The 20,093-nt window shown below is 45.5% G+C and overlaps 1 protein-coding gene across 1 annotated transcript in view; it reads right to left on the reverse strand.

Moving 5' to 3' along the window:
- The window catches only part of DNAAF8 (dynein axonemal assembly factor 8), a 92,529-nt gene extending 72,984 nt beyond the window's left edge, over positions 1 to 19,545 (reverse strand). Inside the window, exons 1-9 of the mRNA XM_059862051.1 lie at positions 19,392 to 19,545; positions 16,146 to 16,259; positions 14,992 to 15,465; positions 12,251 to 12,347; positions 11,772 to 11,910; positions 10,743 to 10,889; positions 10,302 to 10,376; positions 7,894 to 8,247; positions 5,900 to 6,059 (exon numbers count right to left, since the gene is read on the reverse strand). Coding sequence (XP_059718034.1) covers positions 5,900 to 6,059; positions 7,894 to 8,247; positions 10,302 to 10,376; positions 10,743 to 10,889; positions 11,772 to 11,910; positions 12,251 to 12,347; positions 14,992 to 15,465; positions 16,146 to 16,259; positions 19,392 to 19,538 — 1,707 coding nt within the window. The 5' untranslated portion in view covers positions 19,539 to 19,545. The remainder of the gene's footprint in view (positions 1 to 5,899; positions 6,060 to 7,893; positions 8,248 to 10,301; positions 10,377 to 10,742; positions 10,890 to 11,771; positions 11,911 to 12,250; positions 12,348 to 14,991; positions 15,466 to 16,145; positions 16,260 to 19,391) is intronic.
- Between the last annotated feature and the right edge of the window lie 548 nt (positions 19,546 to 20,093).

A 20,093-nucleotide genomic window follows, 5' to 3' on the forward strand; every position in this document is an offset into this window, starting at 1 on the left:
CAGGTGAAGTGCTGGGTTGGGATCCCAGGATCCACAACGTCCTTGAACAACCAGAGCTGGAAGAAAAGGGCAATTTCCAATGCTGATGTCAGCACCATTGCCTCAAAAAGATCAAAACACCCATGGAACAGCAATGGCAATCACAGGCACCTATTTAAGGAAGACAGGTAAAGAATCAAAAGCATTTCACTGACAATTTGCAGATCAAGGCACCTCCTACTTAAAAATAACTTCTGGGGCCAGTAACTGAACTAAAAATACTTAACAAGTTTTGGAAATCAATCCCTACTTTCAGGCAGACTGTGCTGATGCAGGGTAACTGTCCCAGTAGCAGAATGTCCAGCAATTCAGCACCACTCTGGATGGTAAATATGGATTTTGTCAGGGATTTTCCCCTAAAGAAATATAGGATCAAAGAGAGAACAAAGCCATCAAAGGGCAAGGAAGGATTTGACCATGATATATTGGTAATTTTTTCTTCCAGTAATTTTATCCTCCAGTTTGTAAAAACACTGAGATTTTAAAACACTGAGACACAGAAGAAACCATTTTCCATCCCTTCTGGGAACACAACAAAAATAAGCTTAAATTGGAGAGGGACTAATTTAAATTAGACTTAATGAAAAGCTTTACAACTCTAAGGATAATTAAACAGCAACATGTACTACCTGGGAGTCAAAGAATCCTCACCATTGAAGATTTCAAGACCAAGTTCTATAAAGAATTAATTTTGTTGCAATACAAGTGGAACATCTTGTGGTTGAGAATTCTCCCTGACACCAGTGAGCTGAGTCAACGGGGTGTTAACATAAAGAACCTGATGATTTTGACAAAAAGGTGATGGAGCCTGTGTTTACAAGATGGAAAGGAAAGTACCCACATCATCTATTTGTTAAGGTAGAATGACTCTGTTGTGCCTGGATGTTTTTGTTGTGTAAGGCAGCTGTAAGGCTAAGCTGCAATGAGATGAGGATCATGGTAATATAATTACTAATACAAGGTTAGCCCAAGTGATTGTGAATGCCAAGAAAAATGAGATGCCTCAGTGTGAGTCAACACATTCATTTCCCAACCACCCTGGCTGTGTAAGGGAGATAAAACTGTGTTTATGAGGGGCTGGTTACAAGGTGGCTCCTAATAGCTCTCCAACAACATTATCCTGTTCTGCCATATCATGATAAAGCAATAAATGCAGAATCAAGCTGAAGCCCTGCTGAAAACACCTACTTTTTTCCAATAACAAAAGAGATGAGTACAAGCTAAATTCTAGTTGTTCTGTGTGAAATGAATCCCAGGGCTGGATGGGCCATGCAGGGGGGTTTGGCTGTTGTGTTCAAGGCCAGGTCTGGCACAAGCTCAGGTGTTTCACCTCACATGGAGCTGCTGGAAAAGGAGCTCTGGGAAGCTGCTCTTCAGCAGAGACATTTCCCTTGGTCCTGGACAAGCTGCAGAGCAGCTCTCCCTCTGCCTGGCCTCACCCCCTCATCTGCATTGCCCCTGCTCTGATTTTGTGGCTCCAGCTCAGCCCTGTTCCATCACTCCAGACCCCCTGGGTGATCACTGGGCTGCCCCTGGGTCCTGCCCCTGCGTCCTGCCCCTGCCTTGGCTTTCTGCCCTTCATCTTGCCCTTCCTCATTCCCACCCATTTGCCAACTGGCCACCCTCACTGGAGCTGCTCTGCTGCTCCTTTGGACTGTGGCACTGCCCTCCCTGCCCTGCCTGCCTTGCTCTCAGCTGCACATCCTGCTTTGTCTGCCCCAAAGGCTTCCCACTGCCAGAGGGCAGGTTAGATGGGATATTGGGCAGAAATTCTTCCTGTGAGGGTGGGGAGGCCCTGGCACAGGGTGCCCTTGGATCCCTGGCAGTGTCCAAGGCCAGCCTGGGATAGTGGAAGGTGTCCCTGCCATGGCAAGGGTGGGACAGGATGGGATTTAAGGTCCCTTCCCATTCCAGTCTGGGATCCTGTGATATCCTTAGAATAACCTGCTTGTGCTGCTCCTGACACAAAACTCAGCTCTGAGTGTGGCAAAAGTTACCACCATTATCTGGATCCCACCTAATGGGAATGGGACAGAAAACAACAGCAGCACCAAGTTACTGATCATAACAAGCAAGATGAATGAAGTGACAGAGCAAACCCATTTCATTTTACAACCTCCATTTAACTGCTTTACATCCTGTGAGCATTCCTTCTGTCTCCCTCATCAATAACAGTGCTCACATAATGAAACAAACCCTGTGCTGTTCCTCTAAACTCCTAATTCAGCCTGACCCTCCAGTGAGGATCACAGTAGCACTCTGCTGGCCCTCACAGAACTCCAGATGCTTGCAGCAGTTCTGAATCAGATTTAAAGGTTAGAATATGGTTGGGGCCCAATTTCAGAAGAGATCAACTCATACCAGTCTTAAATTTCACCAAAAGTTTGGGTGGGGAAGAGAAGGAAAATAAAAAAACAACCAAACAAATGAAGCCAAAGCACAGCATTAAAAAAACAGGTTCTTCCCTGCATTAATTTTAAAACCAAGAGGTGAGCCAGATTGCCCAAGTATTCACCCACCTCCAGACATGGACCTGACAGGCAGAATCCTTAGAAGGAACCCACTGATTTCCCAGGGATTTGGCACCTGCATGTCTTGAAAATCCACTGGATCTCAGCCCCTTCTCCAGCAGCTGAAGTGCCCCTGGAAGTGAATTCTCAGTCTCTCAAGTTACCTCTCCCCAACCCTGACTCTCAGAGTGAAGCTGAGGACAGAGTTTGACTGAACTGGGTTAAGAAAAAGGAGACAGCACATTAAATCTGCTTTTACATTTTAGAAAAGAACTCTAATGTAACCCTAATGCAGCTTTTTAAATTTCCTTTGCCAGTCCTTCCCAGCACCTCAGCTACAGTAATTGCAGAGTTTCTAAACTTTCCCCCTGATTATTATTCAATTCAATTATTTATGTACATTATAAATGGTCAGAAGAATTCTGGAAACTATGACAAGTGTTCCAGATCTGAACATCTATCACTGCCAAAACAAAGGACTTACCAAACAAATTTGCAAGTGTGCTACTCTGTCAAACACTGGGGCTTGTTCTTTGAATATATGTGTTTATATATAGATATTAGATATTTTCACTGAGACATAGCTGCCAAATTACAGGGGCTCTTAGTTTTAAATGTCAAAACAGTCAAAATTTTCTGTGTTCTTAAAAAAAGAAAGAAAATAAAACCCTATTCAAATTCAAAGGGAAAAAGTGTGTTATCAAAGCAGATTTCAAGTAATCTTATAAAGGACTGTTGTATTTGATAGATGATGTTGATACATTTTTAGTCTTAATTTTAATAATGAATATCTCTGAATAAGAACTAAGAGCAGAGTTGCCCAGACAACATGGTTATTATGGGTTGTGCTGATTTCCTTTTTCCATTGGTGCATTGGGAGGTCAGGCAGGTCCCCTGAAGCAGGCTGGCACTTAGTTTGGGATCATGGAATGGGTTGGGTGGGAAGGACCATAAAGATCCTCTCATCTTCCCCCCTGCCATGGGCAGGGACACCTTCCACCATCCCAGGCTGCTCCAGCCTGGCCTTGGGCACTGCCAGGGATCCAGGGGCAGCCACAGCTGCTCTGTGCCAGGGCCTCCCCACCCTCAAAGGGAAGAATTTGTTCCCAAAATCTCACCTTAACCCTGCCCTGTGTCCTCTCTTGTCTGTAACAAGTCCCTGTCCCTCTTTCTGGGCACTGGAGCAGTTTGCACAGGCAGCAGGAACCTGGGCAGGTGACAAATGCCCCTGTCCCTGCTGCCACAACTGGAACATCTTCCCATCCCTTAGGAGAACATTTACAGCTCCAGTTCCAGCACAGATCCACCCTGAGCTCTGCTCCAGACAAAGCACATCTCCAAGCCCATCCTCATTTTATTGGCATCAGCACAGCAGATATGGGAAATGACCAAACACAGGGTAATTCTGCATTGTCTGGTGCATTGTCAGGAAGGAGAGAGCAAGGCCCACGTGGATTTCTGAGGAGCAAGAGAGTGTCTGCATCTTACTAAGGGCTAACTGGAAGTGGGTGGTACCTGCCAAAGCCAGGGAGGAGCAAATCCAAAGGATCCACAACCTTTACACTCCAAAGCAAAGCTAAGGGTGCTGTGCTCTCCTTGTCAAAGCAGGCTGGCAGAGGGAAACTCAGCTGGGAGCTTTTTAGTCCTTTACTCCTCCTCACTGACTAATCCAGTACTAAATAAAATGAGCTTTCAAATCTCCACAACCACAGCAATCAATTTACAAAACAAACCTAAATGGTCCAGCCCCAAATCTAGGGCTGTGAAGTCTTTCAACTTTTGTACAAAAGAGCTTTGTTACTGGCATTAGCCCAGAGAAATCATTATGGCAGACTCATGGTGGTTCTGCAGTTTCTCACCTCCTCTGACCTTCTCACCTGGCCTTGTGCTCAGCAGAATCAGTGCATGGATGAAGCAGAACTGCTTGTCATAGAGTCATGGAATGGGTTGGGAGTGATCCTACAGCTCATCTCATTCCAAGCCCTCTGCTGAGGACAGGGACAGAGAGAAATCTTCTGAGGAGTAACAGGAGCCCTGTCCTCCAAGCCATAGTTATGCTTTGGCTAAAATCAGGATCATTTTATACCCCCTCCTATATCAGGAGTAAAACCTATTACTAAATCCACAATCCTCAAAACCCATCCACAAAAGCAAACTATAAAGCTGCTGGGGGCAGACAATGGGACTCAGCAGAAACAGTAAAAATATTGCACTTTTTAAGGAAAAGTTATTAAAAATCATGTGGGAGACTCTGGCTGCTGTGAAGTAGATGACACTGAGCACTGATTCCAGCAAGCCCTGACAGGTCAGAACTGGAGGGCAGCTGCTTGAGGAGCTCTCCCTGCACAGGAAGGTGGGGAATTCTTCTCCCTTAGTGTGAGAGAAGAGCTGTAGGGCTGCTCCTCTTCTCAGCTAATGGTGCTCCATAACAAACAGATTTGAAGCAATGCAACAAAAGTGACATTTTGCTCCCAGCTGCCCCTGGCAGGGAGCCCCTGTGTCTTAGGCTGGGGCTGTGTGTTCTGTCCCCATCTGTCAGAGCTGGGGCACTTATCTTCTGTCCATGGGGCAGTTTTCTTTATCTCTCCCACAGCCAATCCTCCCTCCAGGAGATCTCTGCTGTCCATGGCCACTGAGTGTCCCTGCAGGGCTGATCAAATTCCAGCATCCCATGGGGAGATGCTCTGCCCAGGGGAGGAGCCAAGCATTCCTACCTGGATCCAATCTGACCTGGGCACAGCCCAGCAGCCTTTGGCCACTGCATTCCCAGAGGAGCAGCTTTCTGCTCCCCTGCATTCCCAGAGGGAGAGCAGGCCCATCTCCAGCAGCCCTGGAGCTCCAGAGGAAAACTCCCCCCTTGTGCAGGATCCCTGCTCCAGCAGAACCACAGCTGGCACTGCAGGAGGGCTGAGCCCCCCTGGGATGGGACTGTGCCACCACCCTGAGCCCCCCTGGGATGGGACTGTGCCACCACCCTGAGCCCCCCTGGGATGGGACTGTGCCACCACCCTGAGCCCCCCTGGGATGGGACTGTGCCACCACCCTGAGCTCCCCTGGGATGGGGCTGTGCCACCACCCTGACCCACAGGGGATCAGGGCCTGCTCTGACTCTGGCAGGGCTGTTTTGTATTACTCCATCTTTATTTTATTTTTATTTTCTTCCCTAGTAGAGAACTGTTATTCCTGCTCCCATATTTTTGCCTGAGAGCCCCTTAATTTCAAAATTATGATAATTCAGAGGGAGGGGGTTTACATTTCCCATTTCAAGGGAGGCTCCTGCCTTCCTTGGCAGACACCTGCTTTCCAAACCAGGACACCCTGCCAGGCCCAGCCCACCCTGAGGCACTGACCCTGTGGAACAGGAGTGGGGTGTTCTCTGCCATGGGCTGCTTCCCCCACACCGAGCGCTGAGGCTGCCACTGCTCCAGCTGCTCCTGCAATCTGCATCTCCTCTGCCTCTCCTTCATCTCCTCTTCCTTTTGGGATACCTCTCTGTCACTTCCTTCTCTCCTGGAAAATACACAGATTAAGCTTTTCACTTGGGGGGAGAAAGCCTCTTGTTCATCTGGTTTGCACTTCTTTTTTTCTCGTATTTACACCACGCACTTGAGGGGGAATCATGACATGAAAGGCTAAAATAGATTTAGAGAGCAATTCTGCTGTTTGTGGGGGCACACAAGACCTTGTCAGTGGATGAAATCATCTCTCTAAGAAGAAAAACAAACACCTCAAAGAAAAGGAGCAGAGATCAAACTTCTGATAAGTGGAGATGATCTATGTGGAGATGCAAACTCCTCTAAGTACAGATGTGTTTGTGAGGTGTCACTCCCCATCTCCACACCAAGACTCTCAGTCCAGACCCATTTCCTTTCCTATCTGCTATAGGATACGACAGAGATAAAGTTCCCCTAACCCCACTACCTCCCATCTTTCTACACCTGGATGTCCACAGAGATATTTCATCTGCCATGGCAAACACAAAGTTCAATTCCTCCTGAATTCTTCCAGCCCCAGATCCCCAGCAATAATTAGAATAGCAAGAGAGAAAACTGAAATCAGTGAAAATCACTGAATTCTCACTCAGAGACAGTAAATAACCCACATTCTTGCCTGGCCATGGGCTGCCATCTCAGGCTAACAGGTAATCAAAATGGAGTTTAGTATTCCTGATGGAAGCAATGAGCTTAATGTCAGGAATTCCAGAGGGAAAAAACCCTGCAGCCAACCACCTGCCATTTAAAGCAGGTACACAGGAGCTGAGGTGTCTAAGTGGCAGGGCAGGCAAGTGTTTAACTCTGACACAGTGATAGTCTCCAGAGCAGGCAGATCCTGATTCTTTCCAGGGCTCATATGTCAAAGTCAGAATGTTAAATTTCACTCTGAAAATAGCAGGATATAACCTTTGAAAAGGCAGCATAATGGAGCTCTCCCAAACACTTGGGCAGGTGCACAAGGCAAGCACCTGATTTCACTTTGAAATTAGACCTTCTGCAGAATACACTACATTTAACTAAGCCCAGGGAGGCAGAGGCCCAAATAACTCTGCAATTTCCTCAATTATATCACTCTTATTTCTATTTTTTAAAGCTTTCCAAGATATTCCTGTGGCATTCCTCACGGGTGTATTTTGTAACTCCAAGATCTTGCAAAACTTTTCTTGTTGGCAAAGAGTCAGAATTCCTTTGTTTGGAAGAAAAAAAAAAATGACAAGGGGAGACTGATACATCTTCCAGTTTGTAAAAGGTATTTTAAACTAAGACACAGAATAAACAATTTTCCATCCCTTCTGGGAACACAACAAAAATAAGCTTAAATTGGAGAGGGAATACTTTAAATTAGACTTAATGAAAAGCTTTACAACTCTAGGGATAATTAGACAGTGAAATGTACTACCTGGGAGTCAAGGAATCCTCACCATTGAGGATTTCAAGACCAAGTTCTATAAAGATCTGCCAGGAGATATTAGATTTTACCTCACTCTTTATTGGCACAGGGAGACTGACCCTTCCAGACCTATTTTCTAGGAAGCTGTGCTTAGGAAACCTCAGTGGTGTTGTTCCTAAAGGAGATCAATACTGTATTATCCTCCTCTTCTGTAGAATAAAAGCTAAAGAAAAAGGCTCCATTTCCAATGTCAGAAGTGCCACAGCTCATCTAATGCCAGGCCCCACTGAGGCTGCCTCTAAACCTTCCAGCAGTAGCTGCCAGGACTGTTGCTCTTGCCAGGTTACAAATCCAGACACCCTCTTGCTCCAACTCACAGCCCAGGTAAGCAATTTTCTTTAATCCTGAACAATTAGAGAAGCCACATCCAAACCCTCTGATTAGTTTTCCTGGGGGATACCTTGGCAATTCTGCTGTAATTAGAGGACACTCTGGAGCATTTCCTGGATTTGGAATCTTCTCAGCTTCCATTTTGTTCTCCTTCTTTGTGTCAGCTCCATCGCCCCCACAGCTTGAAAAGGGGGGACTTTCCTTGCCTGGTTCCAATCTCAGCAGTTTCCTGGGAACCACCTCATTTCTCTCTTGCCTCACTTTACAAGATTGGTTTTGACTTTTATTAGAGGAACTTCTGTCTTCCAGCCTTTCTGGATGCAGTTTCTCAGCTGGAACAGACGTTTTATGAAGAAGCTCCAAGGCCTCCTTACGGGCTGCTCGGAGTTGTTGCAGTAACAGGCTCTTCCCTGAGCAATTCCTCCTGCAAAGGAAATAAAAACCTGATTTCATCAAGATAAAGCATTACAGGAATAAACTCAATCTCTGAGGAGCTTCACATAGAATGAGAGCTCAAAACAAGGACTGGGCATCTACAGGAACAATAACTGGGGGTGACAGTAGCACTGTCACTGTCAAATTTTCTGAAAAATCCCTTGGCCAGGATTTCTTCTCCTGGGAAGCTGAGGAGCCTCAGAGAAAAAGGAAAACAATATTATCTCATTTGCTTCTCCTGTGTTTTGCTGCTTTGGAATGGGCGTTGGAGATTGTTTATCAAACTTGTGAACTGTTTTAACTTAATGACCAATCATGGTCAGGCTGTGTTGGACTCTGAGGAGAGTCACAAGTTTTTAATTAGTATCTTGTTAAGCCTTCTGTCTGTATCCTTTCTCCATTCTTTAGTATAGTTTAGTGTAGCATTCTTTAATATAATATCATAAAATAATAAATTAGCCTTCTAAGAACATGGAGTCAGATTCATCATTCCTCCCCATGACAGGGGACCCCGAAAATACCACATAGCATCAGCACTCAGGTGAACAAGCAGAGCCAGAACACAAAATTGATCTTCCTGGCAATCTATTTACCTCTTCTGCATTCAGGCACAACACAAACACCTACCAGAACAGGCCTGAACAAATGTATGGTTGGCATGGGAATCAGATCCTATAGGTTTTTGTCCCCTTTGCATACAGGGGTTGGGGTTCAAATACATGCAGATGAAAAGTTTTTCTAATAATTATTACAGTTTTTGAATGCTTGGCTTAATTTTCTCAATGAGACTGCTAAACTGTCAGCAAGCACATTACTGTGGTAGTGGAATGTCCTGTCCTGAAATAATCTACATGCACAGAATAATAATTCCTGTTTAATAATTTGTTCCAGATAAAAATGAAACTGGATAGTCCCCTCACAAATGAGATCAGAATCCTGCCCTGCTGAGACCAAGAGGATTTCTTATTCACAACCAGAACTGAGCAGCATTTGCCAGGCATTACATTTGTGCATGTTCTTTTAGCAACATTAAGGTGAATCAAAATCCAAGCTCTGCTCTCCATCACTGCAGATTTACACTGGTGGAACAGCTGAAGTTGTGTCAGTGCCATGGAGAGTCCCTCAAGCATCCCCTTGTCCCTGCCTTTCACTGGTTTTGGGTTAGATGTTCTAAATTACATTGTTTGGCTTCTTGTTGGGCTCGTTGTTTGGGTTCCTTGTGAAATCACCTCTTCTTCCAAACCATTAAAAGAAGTGCAGGTGGCTGGCTCAACAAGACACGTGTTCTGCTTGTCCCCTGCCCTGCTGTGGCTTGAACTTGCAGGCTGCAGAATTCCAAATGGAGCCCAGAGCATGAGTGCAGGAGGATGGTTAAGTTTGACACCTCTGCTTCACATTAAAAAATGTCTAATACCCTATGGATATGAACCCAGGAGTTTAGCAGGAAAAGGCTGGCATCTGTGCATGTTGAGGAATTTACGTTTTAGGATTCCACCCATCCCACTCTCTCCCCTGTCCCTTCCAATTAAGGAGAATTGGGAGAGTCCCTGTCCATACAGTGTAGTCAATATTCTCTTTAAATCTCTATCCATTCTAGCCTATCTTATTATTTCTAAAAATAAAGGTTTGTCTGACTCAACTCCCTACAACATTTCCAAAGTTTGGTTCTGAGTCTTATCAAACACAGTTCTGGTGTCACTCACACAGGGCTGGAGAAAAACTCACATTTTCCAGCCCCCAGGGCAGCACTGCTAGCTGTGTTTTGAGCTGTCCCAAGCAGCTGGACAGGTGCAAATATTGCCTCAAGGATCAACAACTCTCTACCTTTGGTAGCTTTACCATGCAACAGGAGAAGAGTGACCTCCTGGGGCCACACTGCAGCACTTTCACTACTGGGCTTTTTTTTGTTTTACTGTGAAGACCAGGAATGGCAATATTTAAGTACACAAACTTTCACTCTGCTCATTGTTAGGGCAATTATCTTAGCTTCAGAAAAAATGAACATTATATCACTTGGAAAACAGTCCTGGTAAGGAATCTTACCTTATCCTTTCTGCTTCATCCTGAATTGTCACAGTCTCTTCTTCTTCTTCAGAGGAGGAGGAGCTGTCACTTGCACTGTGAAACAATCAGACCATATTAATTAACCCTGTTCTAGCTGAGTGTTGGCTCTTGGTCATTTCTAGGATGCAAATTTAGAAAATGAGGAAGAAGGGAGAGATACTTCCAGGGAAGATCTCTGGGTGTTATGGAGAGTCCTTCACACTATTGCTCTAGCAAAAAGAAAATTCAAATATTCAAGCAACTAGAACAAAATGTTTACCTGTTTATTACCTAGCTGTTATTAACTACAAGGTTTCTCCTTATGACAGAGGTGTGAAAGAACATTTTTAAAGTTACATTTCACAAGCATGAGATTCAGAAAGGTTTAAGTTTCTCACTTTTTATTACTTATTTCTCACTCCCAATAAAGCCAGGATTTACCTTTGCTCCTCTTCAGGGACTGTCACTGACTTTGGTGGCTCAGCATCTCTCAGATCTATGAACACAGTTGCAGGTTTTGGCAGGCCCTGGAAACTCATCCTGTCCATCCTCAGAGAACTTGGTGGGGATGACAGCAAGGCAACATCCCTACACACAGAAAACACATCTCAGCACATCCTCTGCCTTATCCACCCAAGGAAACCTGCAGGGAGTGCTTTAGGATCAAAACTGGACTGAGAAAGGAGCTCTGTGCTTGGCTACCACACAGATTCCAGCTCTGCTTCTGCCTGCAGTCAGAATTCAAGGATTCAGCTTCCCCCAGGAGCACAGATCACAGGCAGGATGGAGAGAGATATTTAGTTCTCAAAATGTGACACCACCAAATTGTTCTGGAGAACAAAGGCAGGCACCAGAGAAATCACAACTTTTAACATCTCAGTGTAAGAACAAGTTCCCCTTTCCTCTCTGCCTCTTCTGGTAATTCCATTTTATCTTCCCAGGCATACAAAGTGCAAATCATCCTAGTGGCTCTCCCTGCTCTGGTAGTGAGGATATTTCCCACCTTCCCCTCCACTCTTTCACTCATTATTTCTTCTGTGCTGCCACCATTGATGTTGCTCCCTCTGAACAGCCTGAAAATGCTCTTCCTTCACACAGAAACCTCCAAGAAGCACTGACATCTCCACTGACACCCCCAGAAAACCATCCTGTGTGTTTTTGCTCAATTGAGGTACCAGTAAGAGAAATGTGTACCCTAGATGACAAAAAAAGCTGGGCAGGATAATTGGCTTAGCCTCATTTTCCTGCCTTTCCCATTTATCCCAAGTACCTGGTAAGGTTTAGACAGAGGTTGATGGAGAATGCCAAAGTGTTTGTCATCAAAGGAAAATAAATCACTGACTGTTCCAACTCCAATATCCTTGTTTTTTGCAAGGCTACAGAGAAAAACCCCTGTGGAAGACCAGGAATTGCCCAGTATTCATTCTGGCAGCCAGGATGAGCTGGGATATGTGACAGAAAAGGACTCACTTATTGTCCTGCTGTCCCTGGAGGGAGCAGAGCTTGGCTGATGGCCTCCCACAGGGAGGGGACACTGCTCTGGACTGCCTTGCACACAGCTCTCCCAACCTTTCCATGAGCTCCTCTTCACACTTCCTCCTGAAGGACTCTGTAGAAGAGCAACAAAATAATCATCAGTTGTGGTCTTCTGCCATGAAATCCCCCAACATTCCCCATGTTCACATTGTTCCTTTCCCTACAGCCTGACAGCAGGGGAAGGATAAAGATAATATTGTAACTGGCTTGTCTGGCCCATGGCAGGCTGGGAAGAACAGGCTTCAGGCTAAGAAACCTAGATGAAATCTTGAGGCCAGCTAATTAAACATGTTTTAGAAGCATTTAAAAAACCCACTATGATTTCTGCATTCAAAATTATGCTGCAGGGAATAACTTAAATACAGGAACCCGAGTTTTATTTATTTTTATGCACTTTCAACTAGTGACATTACCATAATCTGTTGGGAAGAAAGCAACTTCTGCATGAGTTTTATCTCCCTGCTGCTCCAGCTCCTCAAGATTCTTGTCTCCATCCAATTTCTCAATATTCTGAAAGAAGACAAGAGAAATGTGATGGAAAGTTGACTCCCAAAAGACCACCCCTAATTTCAGTGCCAGCTTGCTTTCAGCAATTCCAGAGGAAGTGCTGTAAGGAAAGAAATGCATTTATTACATCCCTTCAGACACTGCATCCCTCCAGCTGCCTCAGCTACTTCTGCTGAGGCTCTTTCTCTGAGAATCATGAACCCTTTTGATAAGACTTCAAAAAATCACTGGAGACAGGGGAACAGATTAAAAAGTGGCCTGATACAAGGCCAAGCATGTGCATTCTGATCCTGAATAATGTGAGAACTTCTCACTGCCACCCACAGGAGAAGGACTTGTGGCTCTTCAGCTCTTTGAGATCAGCCCTTTCCTCCCCCTCCAGTTTCTGAGCAGGGTAAATTCCCATTGCTGTGGGTACAGTCAGAATCAGATGATATCTCACAGCTGCTCACCCACCCTGAAAAGAGGATCCTCCATTTCCTTGCTCTGAATCCCTGGCTGAGGACACACTCACCTGACTCAGGTACCAGAGGCTGCCATCAGAGTCCACATGCATTTAAACCACTCATTGCTTTCCCCTCTGACCATTATTTGAAGTTTTAATGAAAAGAATCCACACCCATGTGAAATATCATCACCAGAAATTCAAAGTGCTTATGAGTTTTATTGAAAGGAAGGGGGCTGTGAGTCGTGACAATGACACCACTGCCACAAGCATGCATTTAACACAACCACTCATGGCCTTTAAAAAAACAGAAGCAGCCTCCAAACCCAACATTTCACCTTGTAAAACCTCCAGCATCTGCCTTTCTTGTTGGACAGAAGGTTCTCCCTCCTTCCTGAGCAATAAATCTTCAGACATATCTGAACCTTGATTAGATCTATTCTAACACTGCAGCACTGGTTTAAGTTCCAGAAGGTTCAGAAGAAATAGGAGTGAAGGTTTACACAATTCTATTTCTAATACAGAAAGGAACTTAGGAAAAAAAAATCAAATTAACTGATAGGAATCAAGAAGAAACTGTATATTAGGTTTAGCAACTTGACACAAACTGAGGTGCCTGGCTGAGCTGGGGGCAACACCCCCCTTCAAATGAAAGTGAGAACACACTGAGCCTCTCAGAACTCAGCCCAAAGCACCAGACTTCAGCTCATTGAAGTCACTGACATCAAACAGGCTCTGAAAGGCAAGTAGTGCTTCCTGAATTAACAGAGACTGAATTCTATGAGGTGAGCTGGGAATTACACCCAGACCCACTTGAAAAAGATGTCCTTCAATGATGCAGCACAATTTAACTCACAGGCCAGCAGCTGCATGATTTGCCTGGACTGGAACTACTCTAACATCAAAAAGTTCATTTCTATGAATGCATGAAAGGGGAAGGGAAACATCTGTACTCTGACCTGTGGAAGGCATTGAACAGAAAGATCAGGACCTGCTCTCTGCTGATTAAGTTCTAATGAACTTAAAAATCAATACAGGCAGATCTGTAACTCAGTGCTGAAGAAAACCACCCTTGACTCTGAGCCACATTCTAGTTAACACTGAGCTGCTCATTCCACCTGCCTCGGGTGGGTGAGATTTAGGACTTCAGGAACAACCCTAAACACCTCCTCACCTCCAGCACCCCATTGGAGGGCCACAAAGCTCCCTGGTTTAAGGCAATTCTGCCTGGGAGCTGAAAAACTCCTTGCCTTCCCTGAGACAGATGCTATGGTTGGCCTCCCTAAGAGTTCATGGACCTTGCTGCAGATCCATTTGCATGGGGGTTTGTTTGTGTGTGTGTGTGTGTGTGTGTGTGTGTGTGTGTGTGTGTCAGCTCTTTTGGAAAACAGCCAAAATTTGACCTTCACTTCCATAGTTCCTAATGAAAGGCTTATTTATGCTCTGAGCACACTCAGATCTAAGTTGTATTTTGCAATTTCTTGTGGAATCTTTGGTAGTAAAGTTGTATTCTCTGTTTTGATTTGTTACACCCTCCTGAATTTCTGATGCTTAGCAGACAAACATCACCCAAATTAGCTGTGCTTTTTTTTGTCAATTACTTGAATCTAACAAAGTAGCCCAAATATCTGTGTCTTCTGACCTAAACCTCATGGGTCATGACCAGCTTGATCTCCTTGGTCATTCTTGAGTCTCTCCTGTGTTCCTCTATGTCATTAAGAAGGGACATGGAAGTTCTAGCAGGTTGAATGTGCATCTCCTTTGGACACAAGTAAAGATGGTATTAAACTGAAGTCCTTGAATTGGGAAACCCTGGGAAATCCAATGCTCTAGAGCATTTGGAGAGTATGTTACAAGATAAGTTTGGGCAGTATTTCACAAAAATAAAATTAAAAATAGCAGCTTTGTGCTTAGGTTAAGTCCTTTTGGAGTAGTTGTGGCCTTGACTACTAACTTAATTTCCTTGTACCTTTGTTTCTAGCAGTAATTTTTCATATGTCTAAGTTATCTGCAGCAGCTTTTGCCATGGTTTGGACTTGCACTGAGAGCTCTGGGGCAGCTTTTGGTAGTTGTGTAACACCCAGCCCTGTGGAGTGTCAAACTGGGACTCCAGCTCCTCGCTGCAGTGGGGTTATGCAGGCACTGCACTGTGCCCCAGCCCACCTGCAGCACCCCCCAAAGCTTTATTTCAGGGCCACTTGCCTGCAATGACAAATGGATCACTTCTCCAAGATGCTCAGCTGAGGAAGTTTCTTCCTTTGCAAGTCTTCCTAGGCTGTTGTTGATGCCATGGGAGGGAGGCTTGACATCCTGCTTTGGGGATGGCTCCACAAGGATCTTGGAGAGTATCTTTGTCTCTATCAGCTTTTTTCTCTCCTCTTTAGTGTACAGCTCTTGCACAGACACTGCTGGGTTAGGCCAGGGGTTTGCTCTTTCCTTGGCCTGTGTCCTGCCCATTTCTTTCTCCTCAAGGTGATCTGTGGAATCTGAGGGAGACTCTTCAAGAACAGCTCTCTTTTGGCTTGGCATTTCTTCAGTCTGGCTGGCAGGTTCAGGAGCCTCATCTTTAATCATTTGTACATCTTTTGCAATGATTTGGGCACCATCTGTTTCTTCCTGAAAGTCAAAACTTTCCAGGTCTTCGTTCCAGATCTCCCATGGAACTCTTTCTGTCTCCTGGATTTGCTACAGGTAGAGAAAGCACAAACACAGAGAAAGTCAATCTCCCTAAGCTTTGGAAGTGGATAAAAAACAAAACAGAGTGATTGGAAGGCAACAGCTCCAACTCAGACACCATATGGAAACAACCCACACCACATCCCTCATGCAAAACAGTGAGACTGTTTACTTTCCAAAAACTTTAATTTCAGGAACAGCTAAACATTCTTTCAATTACTTTTTCTTACATGTGCTCATTATTCCAACCAAACCATTCTGTGATTTCATGGATTTATCTTCACTGAAGGAACAATGTGATTCTTTTATCCCAGAAGGAGATAAAAGACTGTTCAAAGAGTAAACTTCATACTTTTCCTCTTTCCTGCACGGTCCTAATTCATTTTCTGGACACCTAAAATTATTGCACAGGAATTAATGCACAGGAAAAATTAGTGCACAGGAAAGAGAAACAGTAAAGGGACAATAAAAACTACCAAGAGATGGGACAAAAAAGGTCCAAAATCTCAAGAACAGAGAAAACTTTAAAGGGCCACTGCAAAAAGAGAAAAAAAGTTCTATTTTCAAGTGAGAGAAAATACTGAGGACGAAGCTTTTCCTGTTCAGACAAATAGGTCAGGCTTCATCAGCTGCCCACACCGGGGACAGCCAGAAGAGAGGGGTGACAGGACAGTCCCAACCTGCTCCTGGGAGTCTTCCAGGGAAAACATCATCAGTTCCTCCGACAGGTCCGGAATTAAGTTGGGCAGGTCCCGCTGGAAGATGAAAAGCTCCTCATCACTCTCACAGTCAGACTGCAAACAGGAAAAAACAGAGAAATTCAGCAGGAGACTGAAATACTCACTGATATTGGAATATCTGGTTTGCAGTGACAGCTCCCATGTTGGCACCTCTTGAAGAGTAGAGACAAGAAGTTTACTTGCAGTCAGACCTTTGCTAGACAGTCTGGAAGCCCAAGAGTCACCAACCCCACATTTCAGCAAGCTCCAAAAGTAAAAAACATGTAAAACATCAAATTCCCATGGAGGCTGATGACAAATATCCTGCTGAGAAAAGCAATGGAAAGTGAAGTTCTCTAACTCCCAAGTGATTCTCTGCACTACCTCATTCACCATCTGAGAGGCAGGAGCAGAGCTGCTCAATATTTACAAGGGATGGAGGGACAGGACACAGGGAATGGCTTCCCACTACCAGAGGGCAGGGCTGGATGGGATATTGGGCAGGAATTGTTCCCTGGCAGGGTGGGTAGGCCCTGGCACAGGGTGCCCAGAGCAGCTGTGGCTGCCCCTGGATCCCTGGCAGTGCCCAAGACCAGGCTGGACAGGGCATGGAGCAGCCTGGGACAGTGGGACGTGTCCCTGCCCATGGCAGAGGGGGAACTCAATGAGCTTTTAGATCCCTCCAGCCCAAATAATTCTGGGATTCTCAGGGACTGGAAAGGCAAGGCCTCACCAGACAAAGCCCAGTCCCACAGGACCCAAGAGGAACAAGCAGGACAGAGCAACCAGGCTGAGGCACAGCTCCAGATCCCTGGGCAATATTGGAGTGATGAGGCTGGGCAGAGATCAAGACTGAAAGCTTTCAATTCACAGGTGAAAATCTGGCTCAGGCAGAACCATAACTAGAAACCAAAACTCCCCTAACATAGCTAAGAGAGGGAGTGAGGGGCCAGAGCTGAGCCTAAATAGAGCTGCTGGAGCCCCAGGGGAGGCCAGGCAGGGCCATGAAGGCTTTTCACTGCCCTCAGGAGCCTGATTCCTGTTCAGACTGCAAACAGCACCTGGGTTTGGTTGGGCAGCATTTAGATAGCTCTGAAAATCCCTTTTTTTAAACATCAGATATGCATTGGAGATGAACCCTTATGCATGGACACCAAAAGGAGATTAAGCACCTCCTCAGCAGTCAGGACACAGCTTTCCTGCTGGTCCCTTTGTTTTGCAAGTGTGCATTTTTGGGAATTCACACTGCAGAGAATCCTCTCTGGTGTCATTAACACAAACACAACTGCAACAGAACATCTTTCCTCTTCATAAACTGCATTTCAGGGTAATGAAAGGGCTTCAGGGCATAAAATACATTAGGAAGAGCCATTTTTGGAGGTGGGAGCAGAGCATGTTCAGGTGACAGCTCTTGGATGCACAAATGGATCTTTCCCATGTGGAAATTCCTCGGACAAAGGTGCAGCCCTGGAACTGCAGCCTCAGCAGGACAGGGATTACACAACCAGATCTTTTGAATGCAAATGAAGTGCCAGACAGATTGCCTCAGTTCCTTCTGCAGGAAATCTTTTCCATGTGGGATAGAAACAGAGAATTTGGAGATTGTAAAGAGTGAAAAAAATGTTCAACATGATTTGGGGTTATTCAATGGTGTTTGGCACCAAAATCTGGAGCTGCTTCTCTGGCTTAGCCTGGTTGTAATTTACTCAACAAGAAAACCTACAAATAATTTCAGTGTTGGGCCTTCATCTGTACTACAGAGACACATGTTAACAGGCAAGGGTTGTTCTAAATAATTAAAACAGTGTAGGTAGAGGGAACTCAGAACAGTGAGGGAATGATGCTTGTCCAGCATGACAGTGACAGATCCAAGTGCAGAATCCAAGTCATGGAATCCCCATAAACATTTTATCCAGCAGATCACACTGCTTTGGCTCATTGATTATTAATATTTTTAAATTAAATAATACTAAATAATAAAAATAAAAAATAAATCATAAATACACACTGGAGGCATTTCTGGCTCTTTGACATCTCACAATCTCCCTCTGTACCATTAATGGCTACACTAAGTTGGGATAAAATATATTCTTTCTGTGTTCAAAACATTTTCTAAGTTTATACATGTTTGAAAATTAACACAATGTTCTGATTTGGACAAAATGCCACTAATAATCAAATCATGAGACACATTATCCCCTCAGAAAAGTCAATGCCAGAGCATCTTGGACGAGAGAGGAGCACCAGAGCAATGCTGTCCTGTGAGCAGAGATTTCAGCAGCCAAGAACAGCCTGGCCCAGACCCAGCAAGTGAAAAACCTGCACCAGTGAAGAACACTGCACAACACCTCTCAGTCTCACACCTCATATGAAAAGGTTTCTGCAATTATGCTTCTTTGGCAGGTAAAAAGCACAAAAAAGCAACATGTCTTGTGGAGAACCAGCCTCAAGTACATAATAATCCATAATAATCATGGAACCCCAGCATGGTGTGGGTTGGGAAGGGACCTCAAATCCCATCCAGTGCCACCCCTGCCATGGCAGGGACACCTCCCACTGTCCCAGGCTGCTCCAAACCCCATCCAGCCTGGCCTTGGGCACTGCCAGGGATCCAGGGGCAGCCACAGCTGCTCTGGGCACCCTGTGCCAGGGCCTGCCCACCCTGCCAGGGAACAATTCCTTCCCAATATCCCATCCAGCCCTGCCCTCTGGTAGTGGGAGCCATTCCCTGTGTCCCGTCCCTCCATGCCTTGTCCCCAGTCCCTCTGCAGCTCTCCTGAAGCCCCTTCAGACACTGGAAGGCCACAATGAGATCACCCCAAAGCTTCTCTCTTCCAGGCTGAACAACCCCAGTTGTCTCAGCCTGGCTCCCAGCAGAGCTGTTCCATCCCTCTGATCATCCTGGAGCCTCCTCTGGACTTGCTCCAGCAGCTCCAAGTCTGTGCTGGGCTCCAGGGCTGGAGGCAGCTCTGCAGGTGGGGCAGAATCCAAAGAATACAGGGAGAGGAGGTGGCAATGACACTCTGATAATTAAGGGAAATCCAGAAGACTGTGGAATAACACACAGTGTTCTATAGTCAGGACAGGCAGCCCAGCCAGGATGCCACACCAGCCACCCCAAAATGCCTGATAAGGTCACCTGCTCTTGCTTTTGAGAGTTTTTTCCTCATGATCCAAAGGGAAGAAAGGCAGAATTTCAGTGCTTACTGTGGAGGAGTCAGAGTCCAGGGATGGGAGCTGGTCTTTCACTGCAGCAAGGATGGCTCCCCACTGGAATGTCCTGTCCCCCTGCACAGGAGCTGCAGGAGGCTCAGCTGCATGTTCTGCATCCTCACTTGGTGCTTCTGAGGCCATTGGGACAGCTTCCCTTCAAGCAAACGAAAGATGAGCTTAAGGACACCTCTCCAAACATGAGATAACATCAGTCCAAAACAAGGACTAAGTGTGTATGGTGGAGCAGAGGCATCCCCAGCACTCCCAGCAGGGAATGTTAAAATCTGCTTTTTTGGAGCTATTCCTTTGCACCTGAGCTCACAAAGGGCTGAAAGCTGTCTGCCCTACTCACCACACACATCCCAGGCAGTTTAGCCCCTCATTTATAAAGAATTTTTTGGGATTCTTAGCCAGAGTGCTGTAACTGTGTCCTCTCCAAGCATGTTCCCGTGTTCTGCCTGCAGGGATGGGACAGGAACAGAGCAAAGGCAGCAAAGCTGTCACCTCTGCTCTCAGCTGGATTGACTCCTCTTCCCAATCTCCCTCATATTCCCCTCCCCCCTACCCAAAGGACAGATAAAATGATCACAAAGTCATAGAATCTCATCATGGTTTGGGCTGGAATGGAGCTTAAAGGCTCTCTCCTACCCACCTGCCATGGGCTGAGAACCTTCCACGTGGTTCATGTTTACTTTT

The sequence above is a fragment of the Haemorhous mexicanus genome, chromosome 17, assembly GCF_027477595.1.
Source record: "Haemorhous mexicanus isolate bHaeMex1 chromosome 17, bHaeMex1.pri, whole genome shotgun sequence".
Taxonomy (NCBI): Eukaryota; Metazoa; Chordata; class Aves; order Passeriformes; family Fringillidae; genus Haemorhous; species Haemorhous mexicanus.